The 25,804-nt window shown below is 53.2% G+C and overlaps 3 protein-coding genes across 6 annotated transcripts; 1 reads left to right on the forward strand and 2 right to left on the reverse strand.

Annotated features, from left to right (window-relative positions):
* Nucleotides 1-865: 865 nt before the first annotated feature.
* On the reverse strand, nt 866-7,034 carry ANKLE1 (ankyrin repeat and LEM domain containing 1). Its single transcript, XM_061421673.1, has 9 exons — nt 5,849-7,034; nt 5,614-5,766; nt 5,097-5,202; nt 4,842-4,986; nt 3,874-4,611; nt 3,564-3,741; nt 2,685-2,844; nt 2,454-2,583; nt 866-2,193 (listed from the first exon to the last, which is right to left on the reverse strand). Exons 1-9 carry the CDS (start codon nt 6,079-6,081, stop codon nt 2,033-2,035), a joined length of 2,004 nt encoding a protein of 667 aa, XP_061277657.1. The 5' UTR covers nt 6,082-7,034; the 3' UTR covers nt 866-2,032.
* Nucleotides 7,035-7,132: 98 nt separating this feature from the next.
* On the reverse strand, nt 7,133-13,041 carry BABAM1 (BRISC and BRCA1 A complex member 1). 3 transcript variants are annotated; one of them, XM_061421684.1, is made up of 10 exons: nt 12,909-13,041; nt 12,433-12,529; nt 11,712-12,063; nt 11,059-11,117; nt 10,370-10,490; nt 10,208-10,286; nt 9,904-9,928; nt 8,841-8,970; nt 8,571-8,657; nt 7,133-7,616 (listed from the first exon to the last, which is right to left on the reverse strand). In XM_061421684.1, the coding sequence occupies exons 3-10, from the start codon at nt 12,003-12,005 to the stop codon at nt 7,413-7,415; spliced, it is 999 nt and encodes a 332-aa protein (XP_061277668.1). In that variant the 5' UTR covers nt 12,006-12,063; nt 12,433-12,529; nt 12,909-13,041; the 3' UTR covers nt 7,133-7,412. The 3 variants fall into 3 exon arrangements, with proteins under 3 accessions (XP_061277668.1, XP_061277669.1, XP_061277670.1); XM_061421685.1 differs by having other exon boundaries at nt 12,433-12,523; nt 12,909-13,012; XM_061421686.1 differs by lacking the exon at nt 12,433-12,529 and having other exon boundaries at nt 12,909-13,014.
* Nucleotides 13,042-16,257: 3,216 nt separating this feature from the next.
* On the forward strand, nt 16,258-25,377 carry USHBP1 (USH1 protein network component harmonin binding protein 1). 2 transcript variants are annotated; one of them, XM_061421671.1, is made up of 13 exons: nt 16,258-16,387; nt 16,723-16,841; nt 16,936-17,084; nt 17,307-17,730; nt 20,729-20,854; nt 21,030-21,166; nt 21,340-21,480; nt 21,740-21,913; nt 22,543-22,792; nt 23,422-23,643; nt 24,401-24,507; nt 24,738-24,860; nt 25,117-25,377. In XM_061421671.1, exons 2-13 carry the CDS (start codon nt 16,788-16,790, stop codon nt 25,304-25,306), a joined length of 2,097 nt encoding a protein of 698 aa, XP_061277655.1. In that variant the 5' UTR covers nt 16,258-16,387; nt 16,723-16,787; the 3' UTR covers nt 25,307-25,377. The 2 variants fall into 2 exon arrangements, with proteins under 2 accessions (XP_061277655.1, XP_061277656.1); XM_061421672.1 differs by having other exon boundaries at nt 16,740-16,841.
* The last annotated feature ends 427 nt before the right edge of the window (nt 25,378-25,804 follow it).

The following is a 25,804-nucleotide window of genomic DNA, read 5'->3' on the forward strand; positions in this document are numbered from 1 at the left end:
AAAAATATATATATATATATATATATATTTATTTATTTATTTGGCTGCACTGGGTCTTAGTTGAGGCATGTGGGAATCTAGTTCCTTGACCAGGGATGGAACCCAGGCCCCCTGCATTGGGAGGGTGCAGTCTTAGCCACTGGACCACCAGGGAAGTCCCTATATTTTATTCTAATAATGTATGTATATCTAGGCTTACCATGTCATTTGTGTGGGTGGTGGGAGGAGAGATTTGTCACCTCAGTTGCTGCACCTTTGATCCTTTCCCCCCTGGTTTGCAAGCCCACCTTTAGCTTAAACTGGGGGTCTTCACAGGGACACTGTTGTCAGTTGGTAAATTCTGGAGACATTTTTGATGACCACAACTTGGGGGGAGATGTTCCTGGCATCTTGTGTGTTAATCCCAGAAATGCTGCCTGACACCCTACAGAACACAGGACATCCCCCAGTGCAAGGAGCAACTTGGCCTCAAAATCAGTAGGGCCAAGGTCGGGATACACTGTGTTAGACAAATTCCATCTCTTTTGGAACTTTTTTGGGGGGATGGTGGGGAGGGATGTCTTTGGATTCTTTCTGTGTATTCTTGGGACATGACATGCTGTTTTAAAGGGGCACTCAGAGAGAGAGATGTCATCAGCTCAGTTGAAAGAGTAGAGCCCAGGCTCAAGCCAGAGGCAGGTAGTCTTAATTATTACAACAGCCAGAGTAGCCATGGGCTCAGCAGTGGAGGCCAGGAGGCAGATGGACGCTTACCCCGCCCCCCTGCAGGGCCTGGTTGGCAGAGCCACAATGACAGGCAGGTGATGAACCCAATGAGGCAGTGGATCACTTCTGAAAAATTTAAATGACCCGGCCAATACCTCCCTAGGATAGTAGCTTGGCATTTACTGAAGCTCTTTGTGTAAAGTCGAGGTTAATCTCATTTTATAGCTGAAGACACAGATTCAGAGAAGCAACACCAGGAGGTTCCAGTCACACAGCGATCCCAAGGAGGGCTGGTGTCTCACACCAACACTGTGACGACTTCTCCAGCTCTCAGTTCAGTTCAGTTCAGTCACTCAGTCGTGTCCGACTCTTTGTGACCCCATGGACTGCAGCATGCCAGGCTTCCCTGTCCATCACCAACTCCCGGATCTTGCTCAAACTCACGTCCATAGAGTCGGTGATGCCATCCAACCATCTCATCCTCTGTCGTTCCCTTCTCCTGCCTTCAATCTTTCCCATTATCAGGGTCTTTTCCAATGAGTCAGTTCTTCGCATCAGGTGGCCAAAGTATTGGAGTTTCAGCTTCAGCATCAGTCCTTCCAATGAATCTCCAGCTCTACCCACCCCTCAACACACAACACACCCCTCAGGAACATCCTGCATGCCCCCGCAACCCCGTTCCACCAGAAACTTTCCACCTGGGCTGCAAGGTCATCTCTGGGTCAGTAGGACTCAGAGCCAAACACTTTACCCCATGACGGTTTAATCTGATTCCCTCAATGACCCCCTGAGGTAGAATTTTGCACTTTCCTCATTGTGTACAACTTAGGAAATTGAGGCTCAGACAGAGAAATTACTGGTCTGAGGTCCCACAACTGGGAAGCAGCAACACTTGACTCTTGAGCTGGGCAGATTTCCTGCATATAGCTCAGGAACCCCTAGCACAACCTACACCGTGGGTCCTCTATATCAGGGAGATAAAAATGGTCACTTGTTTGCCCAGATAGGACTAAACTGCCAAAGCACTGACATGTTTCAAAGCACCATGTTCCAAAGAACCTTCTGGTCTACTTGTTCTTTTCCCACATCCCCTTATTCTCCTCCCATGACAGGGAGCTCACTATCTATCCAGCAGTTCCATCTGTAATAAAGTCCTCCCTTACCCCAAGGAGGAGATCTGTCTTGCTGCTCCCTTACCAGCCTTCTGGAGCTGGAGATGGGGGGTGGGGATGGGGGGCTGCTCTCAATGCAGGGGCAGCTGAAACATTCAAACACCTTGATCTCTACTTCGGTTACATGGCCAATTCCCTAGTGCTCAGGCACAAGCCTAGATGTCCTGGGGCCGTAGCTCTCGCTCACCCTCAGCCAGAAAGACAAGGAGGGCACGATGCAGCAGATGTACCCCCAGGCGGCGGCGCCGGGTCGGGGACCAGTCAGCCACCACTCCATAGCAGTGTCCTTGCTTCTGGTTAGTCAGCATCTGGATTCCTGGGGAGATTAGGAATAAGGTCATGAAGGCAGCCTCCTGGAACTGCTGGCAGAAGTTTGTGCCAGGGAACCCACTGGGTACTGCCCTCAAGCAGGGATAAACCAATGGAGTAAAATATGTGCACATGCTGGTACATAGTTGGTGCTCAATAATTGCTCATTAGCTGAATGGACAGCTGTGATGGGGAAGGGGTCAGGGAATCAGTAGATCAAGTGCCCTTTCTGTGACCCCACCCCTACCCCACAAGCCAGGCACCTACCTAGAGCATCCACAAGACACGCTTCTCGAGTGTAAGCCTCTGCAGGGACCACATGCTGGAAGCAATGCAGGGAAACAATGCCACGACCAGTGGCCCAGATGTCCAAGATCCGGCGTACCTTGGGACAGGCCTGGAGGCAGCCAGGGCAGGGTCAGAGGTTTGCCCCACAATTCCCTCTACCTGCCCTTAGCTGGCCCACCCCTGCCACAAACCTGCTACTCATCCTCATACCTGTTTTCCTGGCCGTCTTCGGTGGCTAAGGGCCTCCCAGAGGTGAACATCTGGCCGGGCCCGTGTTCCCTTGCCCACGTAGAAGATGGCCTGGACAAAAATCCGAAGGCATTCAGCCAGAGTCATTGAGAAGGCTCGGGCTGGCAGGTCCTGAGTCTTCCTAGATGAAGTAGATGGCTCAGAGAGGGAAAAGTGACGAGAGTTGCCCCAGAGATAGTCCTTAATGACACAGAGCAAACTGAACCCATGTCCAGTGACCCCTTTTATAAAAGGCAGGGTGGGTAGCTGATCCCCAAGGACACTCAGCAGCTTGACGTGGATCCAATTGCCTTTTACTGATAAGAAGCTGATGACCAGAGAGGGCCAGTTCCCTTCCTAAAGACACACAGCAGGACTTCCCTGGTAATACAGCGGATAAGCATCTACCTGCCGGTGCAGGGGACATGGTCACAGGTTTGATTCCTGGTCTGGGAAGATTCCACATGCTGCGGAGCAACTAATCCTGGGGACCACAGCTACTGAAGCCTACAAGCTCTAGGGCCTGTGGGCCACAATTACTGAGCTTGTGTGCCCCAACTACTGAAGTCGCATGCCCTAGAGCCCACACGGCCCCAACTGTTGAGCCCGCATGCTCCAACTACTGAAGCCCTAGTGCCTAGAGCCTGTGCTCTACAAGAAGAGCACCCACTGCCACGAGAAGCCTGCGCGCCGCAATGGAGAGTAGCCCTGGCTTGCCACAACTAGAGAGAGCCCGCCTGCAGCAAAGAAGACCCAGTGTAGCCAAAAATAAATTAAAAAAAAAGAAAAGACACAGAGCAGGTAAGAACCAATCTCAGAATGTTCCAGCTCCCACTTCTGAGTCATTTCTGCTCCAAGTACCTGGGGTCCAGCAGCAGATATGTGAAGCTGGACTTCACGACTCCCTCCCGCCACCGTCTGGTGGGGTCTGGCCGCTCGAACTGCTGGGCAAGTGCATCTTCATCGGCTTGGGCATCTGGGATACGGCCTGTCCGCAGGGCTTCGGCCAGCTCTGGGCTGTGCCCTGAAAAGTCTGGGCCTGGGAAGGGAAACTGGGTCAAGAAAGACAAAGGAAAGAGTGGTTCCCAGAGATGAAGGGAGAAGTAGGTTGCACTCAGAGCCAAGGGATCTTGGAAGATTCCCGGAGACTCCTTGAACTCTGGATACTCACTAGGAGCAGCCTGGGCTTCTTTCAGCCGTCGGAGGTAGCGTGGCCGGGTGAAGGATGTGATGGGACCCGGGCTCTTGCCAAGCGCCCGGAGCCCTTGCAGCAGCTCCAGGTCAGACATGGTAGGGTCCGGTGGACACTGATCAGAGGGGCTGGGGTCCCTGCCCACTGTGGCGCTCGCCTCATCCTCTGTCAGCCAGAGGGCAGCCAAATCACCGTCGGGGGATAGCTGGTCCTCTCTTGTGATGTGGGTGTCAGAAGGTCCAGGCAGCAGTTCCCTAGGGGGACTATGGGTTGGGCTCCTGTCTGGGAAGAACTTGGGGGAGGGGGAATCATCTGGCAAGGTCAGAGTCAGGGCCTGCAGATGGGCATTTAGTTCTGCCTCCCTGTCCTCCATGAGGGGTTGATGCGCCAGCTGTAGGGTACCCAAAGACCTTGGCACCCTCTGGGAGAGTCGGACACCAGCCCAGGGGGAGGTGTGGCCAGTTAGGTCCTCAGCTCCTGAGGCCTCAACAGCGGTGACAAAGGAGGTCACCGAGCTGCAGTCCCAGCGCCCCAGGGGGGACTCCAATCCACCATCTGTGTCAGCAGTCTCAGGGTGGGCAAGCAGGCCGGGGGGTCCAGGGCCAGCCTCCAGGCTCACGTCCTTGCCGTCACCTGTGCCCAGTGTTGTAGAGTTCAGCATCACATGAGGAGGACCGGAGGGGCTGGTATCCAGCCTCTTTTCACAAGGGCCTGGGCCTGGAGCAGGGGGTAAGAGGGAAGTCAGAAAGGAGGGGAAGAGGAAGTGAGAGACAAAGATCAACGTCAGATCGGACAGAAACAGGAGGGTGCGATCACAAAGAGGAAGGAGCGAGGCAGAGGCAGAGACTGATCAGAGCCCCTGGTGGTGAAACCCTGGGCATTAGACGCAGAGATCTGCAAAGTTATATCAGAGGCTAACCACTCCCAGCCGCCCAGATACCACTCACCTCCAGGCTCTGGCTCGGGTTCTGGCTTCCGGGAGCCTTTCCAGGTCCGGGTTGGGGTCCTGGTCCGAGCCTCCAGCTCCCGAAGCAGACGGGCACAGTTCTGGTGCCCCTGCTGCTCCGCCAGGTCCAGAGGCAGGAATCCGTCCTGCAGGGGTGCGGTCAGTAGGGGGCGCCCCCTTCCCTCCCTCTCTTCCTCCTTTCCTTCCTCTTTCCCTCCGGGTTTGCCTTGCTACAGACTGCGATGGGGCCCCCTACCTGGTCGCGGAGCGCGGGGTCCGCTCCCTGGCTCAGCAGCAGTTCCAGGCCCCGGCGACAGCCCCAGGCAGCGGCCACATGCAGCGGTGTCAGTGCCTCGGCCGATCTAGGGCATGAGCGGAGGAAGGGGTCAGTGAAGTATCTCCATCTCCGGGTCCGGGAGCCCTGGCTCTCAGCCCTCCATCTCTGCCCTCCAGCCTGAGATGCCACCCTTCGAACCTGCGCCCTCGAGCTGGGACCCAAACCTCTGCTCTCTGACTCTAGAGCTTCTACCGCCGGATCTGAAACTGATTCCCATTTTGACCCCGGCGCAATCTCATACCCTACCCTGGGTCTGGTACCCTGCCTCTGCCCTTGGACCCTCAAGATCCCTCCCCAGATCCCCTAAGCTTCGCTCCCCCGGGGATTGAGTCCGCATCCTTGGACGCCCTCTTCAGGACTGCCAGGTCTGGTCCTCGTACTCGGGAGACAGCTCTCGTTCACGGAAGACCCATCCTGAGCCCACACCCGGCCTCACCGAGCGTTGGGGTCCCCGCCTCGGCGCAGCAGGGCCTCGAGGCAACACAGACTCCGTAGGTGCTGGGCTCTGGCCGCCAGGTGCATGGCCGCCGCGCCATCCTCGAGTACCAGATTGGGGTCGGCACCGCGGCGCAGCAACTCCTCCACAGATCTAGGGATAGAAGGTCAGAGTGGACCTTGACGCTCGCCCCCTACCCCCACCCCTGGCCCGCCCACCCAGGCCCTGCCCTCACCGCAACTCCTCCTCCTGCAGCGCCGTCCGCAGCCGCCGCGCCAAACCTACAGCTGGGCCCATGCCCCGGCTGTCCCCTTGGGGCAGCCACCTGGTCACGCCGCCTGCCGGTTTCCAACTTCCCGCGGCGCCCTTGTGCGCACGCGCCGCTCCGCCCCTCGGCTCCCTTCTCCGCGCCTTGGTGCAGTGCAGCGACCCCAGCCAGGCTGACCGGCGCCGCATTGTCGCCCACATCGAGGGTCGGGAGCTTTAGTGCTGGTCCGAGCCCGCGACACCGAGTAGTGCCCAGGGCCAAGTGATGTTTGCTCAGGGCCAAATAATGTTTGGGGCCTCCGATAAGGGCCCGGGAGGGTGGAGGTCGCCATGTGTGCCCTATCTCTCAAAACGGTGTAAACAAGAACACACCCTGTTGGAGGGGGTGGAGCTACGATCCCCGGGACCCGGTGGTGCCCACAGGGTACTGAGTCTTCCGGAACTGTCTGCCGAGGGGCACACAGCCCTGACAGTATGTAAGGTTTCAATTAATAGCTACTGCCTGCGGAGGCTCTGCGTCGCCCGTTTTCAGCCCTGCGGAGTCTGAAGTCCATTATTTTGGAGCCCTGGGCCTCTTAGGGTGTTAGTTTCCCTATATGCAGAATGGGAGAATAATCCCTTCCAGGCTGGTGTTAAGTTGAAAGAGGGGCCTGGCACACAGGTGCCCAGTAAATGCTCCTGGGAAGGTAAAGCTGTTTCTTGATAAAGCTATTTTCGTTTTATACGAAACTGAGAAAATCTAGCTGGTAAGATTTTTTGTTTTTTTTTTCCACAATTGCTCATTATCCAGGAAGATCAAGTTGAGTGATGGACGTGTTATCTCTGTTTCCCTTTCTCTGGGGAGCACCCACACTATTTCCTGATGGAACTATAAACATCTCTTCCCAGAAAGGCTTGAGCGAGGCCTGGCCGATGAGAGCATTCCACAGTTCTGGTCCATGACTGACCCAAGCCAAGGCCTGTCATAGGGGCTGCTGTGAGAGCCCTCACGTCACCTGGGCTGGGATTTGCAGAGTGCTCAGCCATATTACCCCTTTCCACAGGTTGGGAGGAAAGCAAGGCACACTGAAAACCAACCATGCAGGGTGTTTCAGCTCTCCCCAAAGCAATGTCAGAGCACCTGGATACAGCCAAGCCTAAAGCTGCATCTCAGCTTCTTATCTACAAGAACCTAGCCATTCTCCTTTCAGTTCAGCGGGTGGGTTTTCTGTTACTTGCAACCCAGAAGATTTCAATGAACAGTGGACTTGGGTTAGGGAGTCTCAGATTTTTATTCTGATGACAAAAACACACAAAGCACAACAAAAATTACAGCTGAAAAACTTGGGAGTGGGAGGTGGGCTGGCAAACGGGGACTGGGTGTCTAGAGTCCCTGGGATGCTTCCTGGAATCTTAGGGTTCCTTCAGGGCTGCCCAGGTGCCTCAGATACTTCCTAGAACCCCCTCTGGGGGTCCCAAGGAGCCCAGTCTGAGAACCAGCGTTCAATGCCAAGGGTTTCATTGTACAAGAAGGTTGGACGTACAGAGATGGTTCAGACAGTGGCCTCAACCTCAGTGGCTTCATCGTCCTCCTCCAGCAGGCTGTAGGAGGCATGGCTTTGGCAAGGCCGCTGCAGTGGATGAGCCAGCAGCTTGGCCATACAGTTGTGAAGCTCAAGGGCTGGCCCAGCCAGCGCCACTTCGTACTTATAACTGGTACCCTTGGTATCCAGGCTTCCCATGAAGGCAAACATGTCCTGTGGGGCCAAGGAAGGGCTGTTCATGCAGATGTTCTGCTGACAAGCCCTCCCTGTCTTGGAGGGCCTCCCAGGAGGGGCAGCAGGGATGAGTTCTGAAGGGTAAAGAGGAGTCTGCCAGGCAGAAACTATTCCCACATTCAGCAAACATTTCCTGCCACCCACCCACCCCAAGAGGTCTCAGAGCTGGAGCCCCTAGTCTGGAGAAGCACATGACCCCCAGCCCCCTGACACTGATCTACCCAGAGGAGCAGGGAAGGCTTCTCAGAGTAGGGACTTCCAGTTTGGGTACTGACATATAAGTAGGAGCTGGGCTCAACCCTCTCTGCTCACAGCTGGGTCAAGTGAGGCTCAGAGAGATAAGCGGCCGACTGGGGAAGCCATAACTAGTTCAGGGCTGGAATGTAAAGGACCAGCAGAGCCTGGCAAGGCAGGGAGGGAAGTGTGCTCCAGGCAGAGGGCACAGAGACAGAAAAAGCAGGAAGAGAGAGCAGCAGGGGATGTTGGGGATGAGGTGGACAGGACCCTACATGCTCCTGGGCCACTGTCTCAACAGCCCCATTAGTTCACTGCAGACAAGTGGGAAATCTTGGAATCTGACTGACCATGATCTAGAGGGGCCAGGGATGGTCAGGAGAAGGCTAATGGCAGAGTAGTCCATGAGTGGGCAGGGGCAGGTGGCTTCCCTCCTCCTGACCCCATAAGAGTACAGGCACCTCTGAGCCTGTTGCCAGGCACCACTGTGCCTGAGACATGCTGTGTGACCCTGGCCTGGTTTCTTGCCCTCTCTGAGCCTGCTCTTCCTCAGCACAGATCATAATCTAGGGGGTTGGCATCAGATGCCCTGAAGGCCCTTACTGAAAAGGGCCTCCTTTCCCTTAGGGCTGGGGCAGGTGGGTTCGGAGCCCTCCCACATACATCCACCTGCCGCCCACACTCGCGATGGCCTCTCACCTTCCAGCTCATTTCCTCCTCCTTCTCGTCAGCGCCGTTGTGGATGTAAACAACATCAAAGAAGAAATACGGGCACTGGAACATTTTCTGCAGGGGAAGAAAGGTAGCCTTCGGGACTAGGGTCACCCCATGGCCCCATGACCACAAATCTCTAGATTCCGGGAACCTGATTCTAGGTACCCCAGCACCTGTGGTCAGGAAGTCCCTCCTAGTATCTAACCACCTTCGTGCTGGCTGCAGGCATCCTTCCTTCTCCCGGGTCTCACTCACCTTCATGGGCTCTGTCAGGGAGAACTGGGGCTGGCAGGGTGGACGGCTATAGACCAGGATGGTTCGGACCACATAGGGCGGTGGGATCGTCTGCACGTTCTCCGTGACTGGCAGCTCAGTCTTCTGCTGGCTGCGCAGCAGGAAGCGGGGAGGGTCAGAGTGCACCCTGGTGGCCCACCCTTCTCGTCCCCCCAGGAGAGCCCAGCTCCTCACCGGCTGTGTGAGGTCGCACCTGACCCCTCCCAAGCTCACTGTTGCCTCTGAGCCTTTCCCCATGCTGTTCCCTCTGCCCTGGCACCCCCCCAGCCTCACCTTTCTGCCTGACCTTGCCTGCTCCATCAGAGATTTTGCTGACCCCCAGAGCCAGAGCTTGCTCGGATTACAACTGCAGAGTCTGGTCACCACGACAGTGACCATATGGCCCACAAAGCCAAAAATGTTTCCTATCTGGCCCTTTAAAGAAAAAGTTTGCTGCCCTGCAGTTAAAACAAAGTAGTGGCAGACCACTGGGCTGTCAGAACATAAGCCAGAGGAAGTTCCTTGGTGGTCCAGATGTTAAGAATCTGCCTTGCATTACAAGGGACACTGGCTGGATCCCTGGTCTGGGAAGATCCCACATGCCACAGAGCAACTATACCCACGTGCCACAACTACAGAGCCCGTGTTCCAGAGCCCAAAAGTTGTAACTACTGTGCCCACGTGCTGCATCTACTAAAGCCTGTCACCTAGAGCCCGAGCTCTGGAACAAGAGACGCCGCTGCAGTGAGAAGCCCGCTCACTGCAACTAGAGAAAGCCGAGACCCAGCACAGTCAAAAAGAAATACATAAATAAACAAATTTGAAGGGAAAAAAAAGAAAGTAACACAGAGGGCAGGATTGAAAAAGAACCTCTTTTGCAAAAATGCTTTCAGACAGGTAAGTGAGCAACTGTTCCAGGGGGAAAGGATGAGAAAGGAAGCCTTTCGGCCTCCCGAAAGGACTATTTCTGGGTTGTTTGGAGCTTTTACCCAGAAGGGGTTCTTCTCTTCAAAGGTGAGTAATAATTTCCCCTTGGGGGACTTACATGAGGCTGAAGAGACCTTCCAGATCTGGTGGGAATGCTAAGGAGAGCAGTGCAGTGTGGGTAGACAGAAGTGGGTGGTTTCCCTCCTCCAGAGCCTGGGAGAGTACACGTGCCTCTGAGCCTGTTGCCAGGAGACACGCTATGTGACTCTGTTCCAGTCGCTTGCCCTCTCTGAGCTTGTTTTCCCTCAGCACAGATCATAAACTAGGGGGCTGGAATCAGATGACCTGAAAGCCCTTAGTGACTCAAAGCCCCCCTTTCCCTCAGGACTGGGGCCATTCTCCTCCCTGCATGGAAAGGATACTGAAAGTGGAACAGGAAGCTGTTTCCAGGTCATAGAGGCAGCTGCAGAGTTCACGGGGGTCCGAGGTCAGGCCAGACAGCTGCAGGGAAGACTGAAACTCAGTGCGGTGCTCTCTCACCCCTGGGGGACCCCAGCGGAACCAGTCTTGCCCCCCAGCCTCACCCAAGCAGTGTCGTCGTTCACCACCACCAGTGCAAATTCATGGCTCTTGTCAATTTTGTGTTTTGTCCGCACGAACATCTCGATCATTTTCTGGGAGACGTTGAGGGCGTTGGTTTTGGAGCTGGGGTGAGAGCGAGGCGGTGGTTAAGGCCCAGGTCATGCAGCCGGGCAGGTGGTAGAGCCCAGCTGCAAACCCAGCCCAGCTGACTCTCTCCAGCTCTTGCCCTCACTGAATGGGTCCCTCTGGCCAGCCGGGGCCTCACATCTGATCCAGAGGAGGCACCCCACCTTGGCTCAATCATGGGTCATCAGGAATGCCAGGGAAGGCTTGTGCTCAGGCCCTGCTGCCTGATCCCAATGAGACTTGGCTGCTCACAGGCCAGGACTTTGGAGTCAGCCAGGTCTCACTCTGAATCTGGCTCTGCCCATTTGCCAGGAGGCCGTGGGCAATTAACCTTGCTTCTCGGAGTTTCCAAGTCATGGCTGTGACATGGGTGGAGTGTGACAGCTGTCAAGTGCTGAGAACAGAACCCCAGTGGGCTGCAGCGGTAACATTACCAGTTATCACGGTTACTCTCCAATCCCTCCAGGACCCAGGAGTTAGTCTTAGAGAGACAACCCTGCATTTTGGGGGCTGGGCTCCTCCCAGCCATGGTGGCAAACTCCAGCCCCCAAATAACCCCTCTTACCCATTGAATGACTCAAGCTTTGGCAGCGCCATTTCCTCTGACAGGTCCAGGCAGATGATCTGCAACAAATTTGGAGGCTAGTGAGAGCTGTGACCAGCAGTACCTGGCAACTGGATGTCATTGCAGGCCCCCATGCCACTCTGCTGGCCCTCTCCCTCTCTATGGGAGAAGGCTATATGATGACTCCCAGTTCCCAGCCAATCCATCCACTCTAGAAGGAGGCAGCTGAGGGACTTCCCTGGGGGTCCAGTGGTTAAGAATCCGCCTTCCAATGCAGCGGACAAAGGTTTGACCCCTGGTCAAGGAACTCAGATCCCACATGCCACAGGGCTACTGAATCCACTTCAGTTGTGTCCAGCTCTTTACGACCCCACGGACTGTAGCCCTCCAGGCTCCTCTGTCCATCGTATTCTCCATGTAAGAACACTGGAGTGAGTTACCATGCCCTTCTCCCAGGGATCTTCCTGACCCATGGATTGAACCAGCGTCTCCTGCACTGGTAGGTGGATTCTTTACCACTGAACCACTTGGGAAGCCCAGCTGCCCTAGGACACTAATAAAAAGGGACTGTTTTCCAGAGTGAATCCTAAAGACTGACATTTAACCCAAGGTTCCCTAACATCTCAAAGCCACAGGCCAAGCCTCTCACTTACCACTTTCTCTGGACAGTTGACCCTTGGGGTCCGCACCTGGACCTCTGGGGCTGGTGGAGGCACCTGCCACGGCTTGGGACCGGCTCCTGGAGGGTTGGCGGTCCCATCATCAGCACTGGCCGCCTCGCCCTCACCCTCACTGCGGCTGCCCACACTGGTCTGAGCCCCCAGCGCCCGGTCCTCAGCCCCCTCAGGGTTGGAGCGAGTGCGGGGCCTGGGCTCAGCTGACTGCTCCTCTTCCTCCTCCTCTTCTTCCTCCTCTTCCGTGGGACAGCTGGGCTCCGCCACCTCCATGGCTCCGGAGTGGCTGGATGCAGCAGGGATGAGGGAAGCCAGGATCCTTTCCCTAGGGCTTTTAAAAGCATTTGGTTACTGGGCAGAACAGGTCATAAGCCGCTTACTGACAATAAGTCATTCCGCTCAGGGACTCAGTTTTCTCATCTGTAGGATGGGTGCCTTTTACACTTATCAACCCAGCATCCACTCTGATTTGAGATAAGAGCCTCCCCCTTTTTTTGGTAGAGCTAACCCCTTCTCTCCCCGTTTTGGCTAGGGTGCTCATCTGGCCACCATGAATGGCTCAGAGATGAGGACATGACCCAGAATACGCCAGAGAGGGGCAGTTCCGAATTGCAGGACTGGGAGGTTACAAGTCCAAAGCTGCTAGGAGCCTCTCTTGCTTCCAAGAGGGGAAAGAGAGCTTGCCTGAAGTGATGCTCACCCAGAAAATGAAAGACTTCTCAGCGCCCGGATCCAGCTATGCCTAAATTCCCTTTCTTGCTTAAGCCAGACTGAGTTGGGGGTTCTGTCACCTGAAACTGAAAATGTCTTGGTGAAATAAGGATACAAACTTCCAGGGTTCTCCCCTCCGTAGTGACTGCTTAGGCGGTGTCTGCACACTGCAGAGGAGATCTGGGTGTTACAATTCCTTTGCGGAAAAACGGGGCGCCAGTGGAACAGTTTGCCTGTCTGGGCAATGGGTGAGGGGTGCCGGGGATGATATCTGAGCGCCTTGCAGCCCCCATAATCTCTAAGGAAAGCATAGCTGCAGCAAGAGAGATGGAGGTTAGACTGCAGGAGAAACTAGAGCTGAAGGCGGAAGCCTCAGAGCAAGTGAGGGGCTGAATTTCTGGGGCTAAGGAAGTTGGGCCTTTAAGGACGGATCCCGCACGCTTTCACCACCCAGCTTCTGCTCACCGTTGCCTGAGCCTCCTTCCTACTCATCCGCCGACCCGCTAGGAAGCCGCCATCTTTAGCAGCCGGAAGTAGTGCGGCGCGGCGCGGTCACACCTACTGGGAACTGTAGTTCAGCGGCCGAAAGCCGAGCGAAGAGATGAATGGGACGAGAGCCTTGAAAGCTGATAGGCTGAGATTGTGCTAGGAGGCGGGGTTTGGATTGTGATAGGCTGGAGTGGGAGTCGAGGGGGGCGGGATCTGGGATGCGATTGGCTAACGTGAGACAAGGAGGAGCTTTTATGTTTCTGGCCGATTCAGATTCGGTGGTCAGCCCTTCTAACGTGATAGGCTGAATCGAGGCAGAGTGGAGTAGGATTTACAATGGGAAAGGCTCAGAAAAATGGAGAAGACCTAGTTTACCGTGTGATTAAACAAAGTGGAGCTGAATTGGGCGGGATTTAGAAGAGGAGGGGCTGATTAGTGATTGATGAACTTGACCGAAACTCAGTGAGGGGAATTTTGCGGCAGAGGTGGGCGTGGTCCAGAACCCAAGGCCCCTCCCGATTATTTAAATCAGCTCCTTATTTTACAGATATTTGCAAAAATTACCAAGCCAGAACTATTTCAAGCCATCCTTCTTTTCTTCATGCACACTTCTCCCCTCAGCTCCATAACCACCTAAAAACTGAGCCTCAGTTTCTTGGTAAAATCTGTTAAGCCTGCCCACATCAGCTAAGCTCCGGTTCAAAGAGAGCCCGGAGGGGCTGTGTAAAATGAACCTTGAAGGATGGAGAATTTGCTGAAAAAACAAGAGGGGTAAGGTCATTCCAGGCAGAAGGAACTGCCTGGGCAACGGTCTGTAGGTTTTGAGGAGCTTTGGAGCTGTGAAAGTCTCTCATCAGCTAATGTAGCTGGAGCAGAGGCTAAGAGTGAGAATCTTTTTTTTTTTTTTTTAAGCAGGCCCGACCCTGCTTAGCTTCGGCGATCAGACGAGATCGGGCGCCTTCAGGCTGATATGGCCGGAACCAAGAGTGAGAATCTTAATGTTCACCCTCACGTCAGAAAATTGCCAACTTCTCTCGCTACGACTTTTGAGGGCACGGAGGCAGGAAGATTCAGCCTCGTAGAGTCTGTCAGTAGAACCAGAAAGGTTCAGACTACCCCAGGCTATGCACAGTATACATAAAAAGCACGAGAAAGGAAGGGGTGTTTCAGGCAATGGTTAAGGCATGGCCAAAGGCACCAGGGTGTGAGGGAATTAAAAAGCTTCAGCTGTTCATGGAAGAGGTTGTCGTGGCTAGAGACGGGAGTACACATTGGTGCCACCCGCAGGCATAATTTTGTTAAAGACCTTGAATGCCAAGCTGAAGAGCGTGAAATGTTTCCCAAGGGCAATGGGGGAGCCATGGAGGGTGTATGAACCAGGGAGGTGAACAGTGAGATGTCTGTCTCTGAGTCATGGGTGGGGAAGGGAGTGGAGGTGTGGGAGCCCTGGGAGGGAGCTGGGCTCGCATCCACGCTGGGGAGGAGAGGCTTGAGCTCTGATTATGGATGGAGATGAGGAAGAGGCCCTTTAGAGGTGGATGCAGGAAAAATGAGCAGGATGTAGGAATCATCTGGGATCTGAGGAATTCAGCATTTATGGAGGAGAAACATAGGAAGCAGAGATGGGGTGGTCAGAGAGGCAGTAGGGAACAAGGAGGGTGCCTTATGATTCAGTTCTCTGATGGTGCCTGCCCATATGCAAATTGGTTGTTAAAATGTCCATAACTCTGGTGTGTGTATATATATGTACATGTGTGTATATATGTGTGTATATGTATGTGTATGAGGAGGGCATGGCAACCCACTCCAGTATTCTTGCCTGGAGAATCCCCATGGACAGAGGAGCCTGCTGGGCTACAGTCCAAGGGCTCACAAAGAGTCAGACACGACTGAGTGACTAAGCACATATATGTATATATATATATATACACACACACATGTACATGTATACAATGTGTATATGTATATATATACTGGAATATTACTGAGCCACGAAACAGAATGACATTTGCAGCAACATAGATGGACCTGGAGATTATCATTCTACATGAAGCGAGTCAGACAAAGACAAATATATGATATCACTTATAATGCTGTTTAGTCGCTCAGTTGTGTCTGACTCTTTGTGACCCCATGGATTGTAGCCCACCAGGCTCCTCTGTCCCTGGGATTTTCCAGACAAGAATACTGGAGTGGGTTGCCATGTCCTCCTCCAGGGATATCACTTATATGTGGAATCTTAAAAAATGATACAAGGCTTCCCTGGTGGCTCAGTGGTAAAGAATCTGCCTGTCAATGCAGGAGAGATTGGTGCGATCTCTGGTCCAGGAAGATCGACATGCCATGGAGCAACTGAGCCCATGCTCCACAGCTGAGCCCATGCTCCACTGAGCCTGTGCTCTGGAGCCCAGGAGCCACAACTACTGAGCTCATGAGCTGCAACTACAGAAGCCTGTGTGCCTCAAAACTGCTCCGCAACAAGAGAAGCCATGGCAATGAAAAGCCCACTCACCTCAAATAGAGGAAAAAGTTGACGCAGCAGTGAAGACCCAGCATAGCCATAAATAAATAAATAAAATTTTTTTAATTTAAAAATAAAATACAAGGTGTGCAGTTAAATTTGGGGGAAAAATGATACAAATGATCTTATTTACAAAACAGAAATAGACTCACAGACATAAGAAAGCAAATTTATAGTTACCAAAGGGGAAGCGGGGGAGAGAAAAATTAGGAGTTGGAGATTATCAGGTACACACCATATACAATAAACAACGAGGACCTACATAATGCACAGGGAATTATATTCAGTATCTTGTAATCCTATAATGGAAAGAACCTGAGAAAGAATAAAAAAGAATTTGTAATGTTCTAAAAGAAAAGAATAAAAATAAAAAACTTTGCTGCATACCTGAAACTAATACAACATTGTAACTCAGCTATATTTCAGAAATTTTTTTTTTTGCTTTGAAACAAAACAAAAACCTCCCATGACACTGAAGGCAGACAAAGAAACTGAGGCTCAGAAGGGACCGTCGATTGCTCAGGGGTCCCAACCCCAGGTCTGTCTGTGACTTGGAGTGGAACGAGAACGCTGACACTGAAGGGACAGTCAGAGCAAAGAAGTTCCCAGGGAAGCCAGGTGAAGAGCATCAGCCCAGAGCGGTACTCTAGCTTCCAAGAAATAAAATCTAAGGGTCAGAGTTGGAGGAGCCATGGCCTTGGGAGCAGAGGCGAGGAGGGACTGACATCTCGGGAGCTGGCCTTGTGTCCTGTTGCTGGGGCTGGAGGAAGCCTCTGCCCTTGACGAGGAAACTACACAATAGCAAGTCACATGGCTGGGGATGGGGCTTCCTGTTTCCCGGCCCCTCCCAGGCTGGCCTTGGCCAGCCCGAGCTTGAGCGGGCAGTGGCCAGAGTGACCCCAAGAATGTCTCAGGACTTGGTTTTCTGACCAAGGTACCCCCCAGGAGGATAGGGGAGTAGAGCGGGCTGAGGGCACCAAATCCCAGGATTAGAATCTATGGTTCAGGAGAGCCCTGGGGAGGAGAGAGGACTGTTGAATTCCTCCCAAACCCGGATAGGGGAGGGAGGGCAGCAAAGAGAGAGAGGAAAATAAAGGAGACAGAAAAGAAGAGATTAGGGCAACCTTGAGAGGTAGTGAGCTGACCATCAGGGGAGGCATTCAAATGTGCCAAATCCACATTGATAACTCAAGATCCCTTTGGAGAAGTGAAATCAGTGCCCATTTCCCAGAAGAGGAAATTGAGGTTGTCATTTGCTTTGATCTGAAGTCAGGTTGTGGTTTTAGCGGGTGAGGATAAAGGAGGATTCAGAAGACACTGATTTCTGGATAACAATGAGTGCCAGGGCCACACGGCCCCGAAGCCGGCGAGGGAGACACGCTTTGCCCGTAAGTGTTCCCCCTTCCTGCCACACCCAACCCTGCAAGACTCCAGCACCCAGATCTGCTTGGCTCAGAGCTCAGCCCTGGGGATCATTTGTAGGGTGAGCTGGACCCTGTGGCAGAGAGTTCAGAGGAGGCTGAGGCAGCCAGTGGGAGCTCTGAGCCGGGCCCTGTGGCATCTCAAGATAGCACCAAGCTGGAACTGTTGGGCCCTGAGGTGGAGGTCAAAGGGCAGGGCTTGGAGAGCAGGTAAGGCCCACTTGGTCTGTGTCCCCCACTGCAGGCCTGGCACATCTTTCCGACCCACAGATGTTTTTTATGTCCCTCCCTGACACACACATGCCATGTCTCCCATTGCCCTTGGCCTGACTTTCAAGGCCCTGCAGCCCTAGCCTTGTTACGAACCCTCTGTGTGTTAGCTACCCCAGATGACCCCATTTCCAGAAATTTCCATCTCTCACCTCTTCACAGGACTGACAAAGAAGTTGATGGGGACTCTAGCAGGGGACCAGCCCCAGCCCCTGAGGGGCGGCCCCGTGAGGAAACCCACCAGGCCCCAGAGGCAGCCCCACAGGATGGGGAGGGCGTCCCCTCTGGACCTGATATATTTCAGACTCTCCAGCAAGCGCTGAGCTCTCTGGAAGCAGCCGCTGCTGCCTGGCGCCACCGGCCCCCAAACTGTCCTGGGCCAGTGGAGGCAAAGGATGGAAGCGAGGGGGCACCAAAGCCCTGCTTGGAGCAAGAGGGGGCTGGGAGTTGCCAGCGGGAGGCAGCCCGATTGGCTGAAAGGAACGCCTGGCTGCGTTTGGCCTTGGGCAGCCGGGAGGATGAGCTGATCCGCACACAGAAGTTCCTGCAGGCCTTCCAGGCTGAGAAGGAGATGCTGCAGAGAGAGGTGAGTAGGGCAGGGCTGCCTCCCAGGGATCCCTGGTGGGAGGGAGGCAGGCCTGGCAGAAGACACATTGAATCATTTGTTCATTTGTGAAGATTTTTTTTGAGCTTTGACTTGCCTTGCTGTTGTTCAGTCGCTTAGTCGTGTCCAACTCTTTGCAATCCCATGGACTGCAGCATTCCAGGCTTCTCTGTCTTTCAGCATCTCCCAGAGTTTGCTCAAACTTATGTCCATTGAGTCGGTGATGCTATCTAACCATCTCGTCCTCTGTCACCCTCTTCTCCTCCTGCCTTCAATCTTTCCCAGCATCAGGTCGTTTCCAATGAGTCGGCTCTTTGTATCAGATGGCCAAAGTATTCAACTTCAGCATTAGTCCTTCCAATGAGTATTCAGGGCTGATTTCTTTTAGGATTGACTGGTTTGATCTCCTTGCTGTCCAAGGAATTCTCAAGAGTCTTTTCCAACACCACAGTTCAAAAGCATCAATTCTTTGGCACTCAGCTTTCCTTATGGTCCAACTCTCATATCCATAATTGACTACTGGAAAAACCATAGCTTGACTATATGGACCTTTGTCCACAACCCCAAAGAGACAAAGATCCCTTGCAACTTTAGTTAAGAGGATCAGAGAGGCCCACCGAAGAAATGACACTTGAATAAAGACCACAAGGAGGCAAGGAAGGAACCATGTAAGGAACTGGGGAAGAGCATTTTAGGCAAAAGGAACAGTATATGCAAAGGCTGGAGGTTGGAGTGTGATTAGTGTGTTCAAGAAACAGTGAGGAGGCCAGTATAGGGCTGAGCAGGCGGAGACAAGTGTACCGAGGTGTTGGGAGCGGATCCCGGAGGGCCTTGTGGGCCTCAAGGAGGATTTGAACCTTTGCTCTGAGTGAGGTGGGAGGCACGGAGAGCTCTGAGCAAACAAAGGTGGAGACCTAATGCAGGTGCTCACAGGCGCCCTCTGGCGACTTTGGGAGGAACAGCTTGTGGGGGGAAAAGGTGGAATCTTGGCCATCCAGGAGGCGGCAACGTTGTGGAGACTGTGAGAACTGGGCAGATTGAGGGGAATGCTGAAGATGGAGCTGGCAGGTGGGATGTTAAAGCTAGAGAGGGGCTGAGGACGAGACCTGGACTGGGCGCCTTAGAGACTGGAAGTGAGACGTAGGGAGCCTGTGGGAGGGGCAGGTTTGGAGGAAGGGAGACCAGAGCTCTTAGGCCTTAATCAGCTCAAGATGCCATGAGCCACCCACATGGGGTCATTAAAGGGACAGTTTTACGTCTGAGTCCAGAGCCCAGGTGATGTCAGGGCAGGAGGGACACAGATGGTGAGACCTGGGCTGCGGAAGCCCAGCACAAGGAGTGGAGCCCATTTTTCAGCTGGGAAAGAGAAGTCTTTTTTAAAAAAATTTTACTTCCCTGACCCCTCCCCCCAAACTCTGGCAACCACCAACATGTTCCCTGTATCTGTGAGTTCAGTTTTTTAAAATTTGAACCTATCATCTATCTGTGCCCTGCTGCATGGCTTGCGGGATCTCGGTTCCTGACCAGGGGTTGAACCCCAGGCCACAGCAGTAAAAGCACCAAGTCCTAACCACTGGGTCACCAGGGAACTCCCTTGTTTTATTTTAGACTCCACTTATAAGTGAGATCATGTACTACTTGTCTTTGTCTGGCTGACTTAGTTCACTTAGCATGGTGCCTTTAAGGTCCTTCTGTGTGCGTGCTAAGTCACTTCAGTCGTGTCCAACTCTTTGTGACCCCATGGACTGTAGCCCACCAGGTTCCTCTGTCCATGGAATTCTCCAAGCAAGAATACTGGAGTGAGTTGCCATTTCCTCCTCCAGGGGATCTTCCCGACCCAGGGATCGAACCCACGTCTCCTGCGGCTCCTACACTAAGGTCCTTCTATATTGTCCCAAATGGCAAGATTCCTATTTTACAGATGAATAATATTTAATTCTAAAAGTATACTTACTACATCTTATCCATTTATCCATCAGTGGACACTTAGGTTGCTTCTGTGTCTTGGCTCTTGTAAATAATGCTGCAATGAATGTGCGGGTACAGATGTCTTTTCGAGTTAGCATTTCGGTTTCCTTCAGAGAAATACCCAGAAATGGAATTGCTGTATCATATAGTTGTTCTATTTTTACTTTTTTGAGGAACTGCCATACTTTTTTCCATAGTGATTGTACCCATTTACATTCTCAACAACAGTGCATGAAGGTTCCCTTTTCTCCACATCTTCGCCTACACTTATCTTTTGCGTTCTTTTTTTCTTTTGGTCATGCCACTCAGTAAGGCATGCAAGATCTTAGTTCCCCCGACCAGTGATCAAACCCTTGCTTCCTGCAGTGGAAGCACGGAGTCCTAACCACTGGACTTCCAGAGAAGTCCCTTTCTTGGCTTTTTGATGCTTTCCATTCTAACTGATGTAAGGTGGTATCTCATTGTGGTTTTGATTTGCATTTTCCTAAGGATTAGTGAGGTTTCCCCAGTGGCTCAGCAGTAAAGAATCAGCCTGCAATGCAGGAGCCACAGGAGACATGGGTTCAATCTCTGGGTCTGGAAGATCCCCTGGAGGAGAGCATGGCAACCCACTCCAATATATTTTCTTTTTTTTTTGCCTGGAGAATCCCATGGACTCTCATGCCAGAGGATCCTGGCAGGCTACAGTCCATAGGGTCGCAAAGAGTCAGACACGACTGAAGTGACTGAGCATGCACGCATGCAAAGATTAGTGATGATGAGCATCTTTTCATGTACCCGTTGGACATCTGGAAAGAGAAGTCTTGATTCAGGGACTGCATGACTGAATGGCTGACCAAGTCATGGCTGAATGACTTGCCCAAGGTTGTACAAGAAGCTATTTGGCAGGATGAGAATCTGGGGGGTCCTACCTTCCAGCTAGTGCTCTTGCCACTGCTCCAAGAACAGGTCTTAGGGAAGAATAGCAGGTGGTTGGAGCCACCCCAGTCTTACACTCCCCATTTCCCCACAGGTCCAGGAGCTGCAGGATTCCCTGCTGAGGCTGGAGCCCTTTCCACCTCCTTCCTGTGACCAAGCAGGTGGCTCAGGTAGTGGTTCCAGCAGCTCTGGGGCTGATGGAGAGACCTGGGGCTCACAGGTGAGTGTGTGAAGCTAAAAACCATGGTCTGTTTCAGATCCTTAGGATTTGGGGCCATGAGACTCAAATCCTGGTCATGTGATCCAATAGCTTCGGGGATTGCAAAAGGCCTAAACCCATGATGCTGGGCTCTCAATGAAAATTCTGGGTGAATCAAGTCACCCCTTTTTGACAGGATCCCTTCTCCCGGGCTCACCCCCTGCTCCGGCGCCTGCAGAGTGATTCCAGCAGCCAGATGCTTGGGTCCCTCCCAACCCAGCCCCTTGCGCCTGAGATGCACATCATGGAAGCCCAGATGGAGAAACTCCGAGGGTAAGAGTCACAAATGCTGAGCTCATAAGGGCACTGGTGCCGCCCAGCTGGGATATAAAGCCAAGAGTCTGGAGCCGGAGTGGGGGTGGGGTGGGGAAGGGTGGAAATCCATGGTGTCCTAACTGCCCTTCAAAGTCACTCACTTTTCCCTTTTCCCCCACCTCCGGAGGCAGGAACATTGAGAAGCTCAAATGCTTCAACCGTCTGCTGTCAGCTGTGCTCCAGGAGTACAAGGGCCGGTGTGAGGGCCTCAGCATGCAGCTGGGCCAGCAGGAGGCTGAGGCCACCGCGCTGCGTCTAGCCTTGCAGTATAGGTCAGTGCACCCCACCCACGACTCACCGCCTGGGAAGGAAATGGATATCCTCAAAGGATATCGAGGAAACGGAGCCCTCTCTGAAAAGTATTTGCCCTTGCCGTGGAAATTAACTTAAGGCAATTTCCGTCCCAGAGTGCTGAAGGAATTTACAAACTCCCAGGGTTGGGGTTAGGAGGAGGAGTGACAGTTCCAAGTGGGGATGTCACCTACGTAGCAGGATGGGTATGCTGGAGTGCTCAGAACTGCTGTCCCACAGTGAACACTGTGAGGAGGCATATAGCGCCTTACTCACTCTCCGGGAGGCAGACTCAGGAGCTGGAAAAGAAGCCTTCATGGATGACTTGGAGGCAGCTGAGAAGGAAGCTCAGAGGCTCCTAGTCCAAGAGAAGGCTGCCATGGATGGAGTGACACTGCAGGATCCATATCCAAGGTGCCCTTGGGAACCCTGGGGACTGGGTGGGCCAGTGAGCGGGGCTCTGGTTGCAGAATGGGGCTCCCAGAACTGGCCCTATATTGGGGGTTGGCATGGCTCCTATGGTTGGCATTAGGCCTGCTGGAGTTGGCTGTTTTCTACTCAACAAAGTTGACATGGTGGTGACAGCCATCGGGGTTGGTATAGGACCCAACCAGGGTGGCATGAATATGGATAGTGGTGCCCACTGATTAGGTGGTATGATGGTACTTAATGGGGTTGGCATGATGATGGTACCCATAGGGGTTGTCATAATGCTGCATAACAGGGTTGGCAGGTTGAGCAGTGTTGCTCATTGAGTTGGTGTGATGGCTTCCCTGTGATGGTGTGAGTGACTGTGCCCATTGGCATGGTGGCTTTCATTCATCATTCATCACTGATGAATGATCATCAGTGGGCTGATGTTACCTGTTTGGGTTTACATTATGGTGCCCACCATGTTAGTTTGACCATGCCTACCACAGATGGCCTTGGAAGGAACCGTCATGGTCAGTAAGATGGAAGATGACAAAGCCCACCAGGATTGCCATGAAGTTAGCGTAGCCATGCTGAGCAGAGTTCACACAGGCCTCTTCTGTCTTCCGTAGTCCCGAAGGCAGCAGTGTGGATAAGCCCACCTCACAGGAGGTAGCTTCCCAGCTCCAGGGCTATGTTCAGCGTCTCCAGGAACGCCGTGCTCTGGTGAAGATTCCCTCCGAGCCTGGCTCCACCTGGGTGCCCATATCTACCGTGCCCCATGCAGAAGCCATGGTGCAGGCCATTCTGGGGACCCAGCCTGGCCCAGCCCTGCCCCGGTTGGAGAAGATGCAGATCCAGCAGGACCTGGCGGCCACACGGGTACACATGGGCTGTGGTCACTGTGTCAATCTTTCCTGGTGGGACCAAATCCTTTGCTGAGTCTGAGTGAGATGCAATTAGGGGACCAAATAGTAAGGAAGAGTTTTGCTGGATATTGTTTGAAATTTGTAACCTGGCATGAAAGAGCTGGGGGCTTTTCTGGTGACTCAGGTGGTAAAGAATCCGCCTGCCAATGCAAGAGACATGAGTTTGATCCCTGGGTCGGGATGATCCCCTGGAGAAGGGAATGGCACCCCACTCCAGTAGTCTTGCCTGGAGAATTCCATGGACAGAGGAGCCTGGCGGGCTACAGTTCATGGGGTTGCAAAAGAGTCAGACATGACTGAGCAGCTATCACACACATCAAAGAGCTGAGGTTCTGAATTTGGAGAAACTCCAGACGCTACCATTGAGTTTCTACTTGACTTTGTCTAAGACACTTGCTGTCTCTGAATGGCTATTTCTACAGCTGTAGTTTTTTATGGAAGGATTTTTCCTATCATGCAAGATCAAGGTAAGGGTTAGGATTCTTGCCTGAGCAGCCCTCAGTGGGCACCTCTTAGAGGCTCAGTTTTCTCAACAGTTGACCTTCAAGGCACAAATTTTCTACCCTCTCCTTGGTCTCTCAGGAGACTCTAGAGGACCTGATGCTGCGGCTACAGCTGGTGCGGCGGGAAAAGCGGGCTCTGGAACTGCGGGAGGCTGCCCTCCGAGCCCAGGGCCCAGCCCACGTGCTCCTGCTGGAGCAGCTGCGCTGGGAGCGGGCACAGCTTCGGACTGGCGAGGCCAACAGCAGTGGTGGAGACAGCAGTGGAGGTGGGAGCACTGGAGATGAAGAGGAGTGGCCCCAGGTGAGTGACCCTGCCTTGGCCTGGTAGGGATAGCAGTATACTACTGGATATGTGGTCCTGGTTAATCCTAGCCTCCTTGGAGCCTCAGTTTCCATTTCTGCACCAAAAAAAGGAGTTGAATGGTAAAAATGCATGTGAAAGTTCACGCTTGTACTTCGGAGTTTCTTTCTTTGAGAGCATTGAGCCCAATAAGCCCCAAGGGATTTAGTGTCTTCCAGTCACACCTGTCCCTTCTACTTCCCACCCCCAGGCTATTCATACTCCCCGTTTCCCACTCCAACAGCTCCAGGTCATGCTTCATATTTTCCTAAAATTTGGCTCCAGCTTACTCCCTGAGGCTTTCCTTCTTGCCCCTACTGTCTAATCATATCTATCCTCTGTTTTAAAGCCTTAGAGGCTTCTGGAACCCTCCTTTGAATCATCTCTTCTACCTCCATGCCTTTCTAAGTGCTATGCCCCTGCCAGGAACACCAGTCACTTTCCTCTTTATCTAAGTCCTTGACTTCCTACAGGTCTGAGGTTGGACATCACCTCCTCTAGGAAGTCCCTGTGAACTGCCTGAAAATGAGATCTCTTGTTATTTATTTCCCTTGTTAGGGAACAACTGTATCCTTATTGGGGTATCTCATAAGACTGGGGGCTCTGTAAGAGCAGGGACTGTAGCCACCACAGTCTGTGATGACTTCAGTGTCCAGCTTGGGCTGAACACACTCTCAGCCTAGGTCAATGTCACTACCCTCCCTTCTGCCTCCCTCAGGGTCCTCCTGCTGTCCCTGGTGGCAGCAGGGGTATTGATGGAGGCCAAGTGAGCAAAATGCAGGACCCCGAAGAATTGACCCAGGAACTGTCAGCATCACTGACTCGGTGTGTGCCTGGGTACTGTGCTGGGATGTGTGTGGCCTGGGTACTGTGCTGGGGTGTGTTTGGCCTGGGTAGGGGTAATATGTGAGAGCCCACTGGGGTGTTGTGTACAGTGGAGGACTGGGTGTACAGTTGTATTCACATGGAAACATATTGGGCAGGTGGGTGGGAGTGGGGAACGCAGACAGGAGTGGCTATGTCTGTGAGCTCCTTTCTCTCCACCCTTGTACCAGGGCTCTGGGGCTGCGGGAGCAGCTGCAGTCTCTGCGGGAAGAGCTAGAAGAGGTGGCTCGGAAGGGACGAGCCAGACGTGCTCAGAGTGCTGAGCTGAACAGTGATTTATGCAAAGCTCACAGGTGGGTCTCTCTGTGTAACCTCAGAGGCATCCCTGGCTCTCTCTGGGCCACAGCTTCCCCCCTGTAAGGTGGGTGGCAGGTTCAATCCATTCCACACCTCCTCTGGTGCCTGACGTGTGTCAGCCCCTGCTGAGTGATGCTGGGACCCCCGGAAGATCCAATCTCAAAGACTTTCTGTCTGGGGCTGGGAGTACATAGCCCTTGTCTTGGGTGGAATGGGGGGCTGTTTCCTGGCTCAGCCTCCTTCTCCCTTCAGCACCTTGGTCATGGCCTTCCGAGGTGCCCACCGGAAGCAAGAAGAGCAACGGCGGAAGCTGGAGCAGCAGATGACACTAATGGAAGCCCGACAGGCAGAGGAGCTGGCAGTGCTAGAAGCCACCGCAAGGGCCCTAGAGAGGTCCAGACTTCCCTGCCCGCCTTCGCGGCCTGGGGAGACCTTTCTCTAGGCCCTACTCTGGCTGTGTCTGGACATGCCAGATAGTTGTGCTAGGTCACATCATAAACTGTTCTGGAGTGACATTGTGTCCTGTGGCATGACTTTGCATGTTGAGGCATGTTCTGTGTGATGAGGGCTGATATACCTGAGTGTCTGGGGTTTGATGGGGAGAGGGCTGGCATTTGAGAAAGACACTGTATCTTTGGTCTGACCCCACGTGGCATGCGAAAAGACGTCAGAAGGATCATGGCAGAAGCAACTTGGGCTGTGGAGACAGGATTCCCATGACTGGCTGGGGGCATTCAGGGTTCAGTGAGGTTACATAGCCAGAGCTGAAATTCCAACCCTTATCTGTCTCCAGAAGCCAAGCAACGTGTCTACTGGGGCAGGGCACACTTTCCCCTGCCCGCCTGCTTCCCAAGGAAATGCTAGGTTTGTTCTGAAGGATATTCCCGAGAGGAAGATACCCATAACCCAGAAGGAAGACTGAGGCCTGAACAGTTCAGCA

Source organism: Bos javanicus, chromosome 7 (genome assembly GCF_032452875.1).
Source record: "Bos javanicus breed banteng chromosome 7, ARS-OSU_banteng_1.0, whole genome shotgun sequence".
Lineage (NCBI taxonomy): Eukaryota > Metazoa > Chordata > Mammalia > Artiodactyla > Bovidae > Bos > Bos javanicus.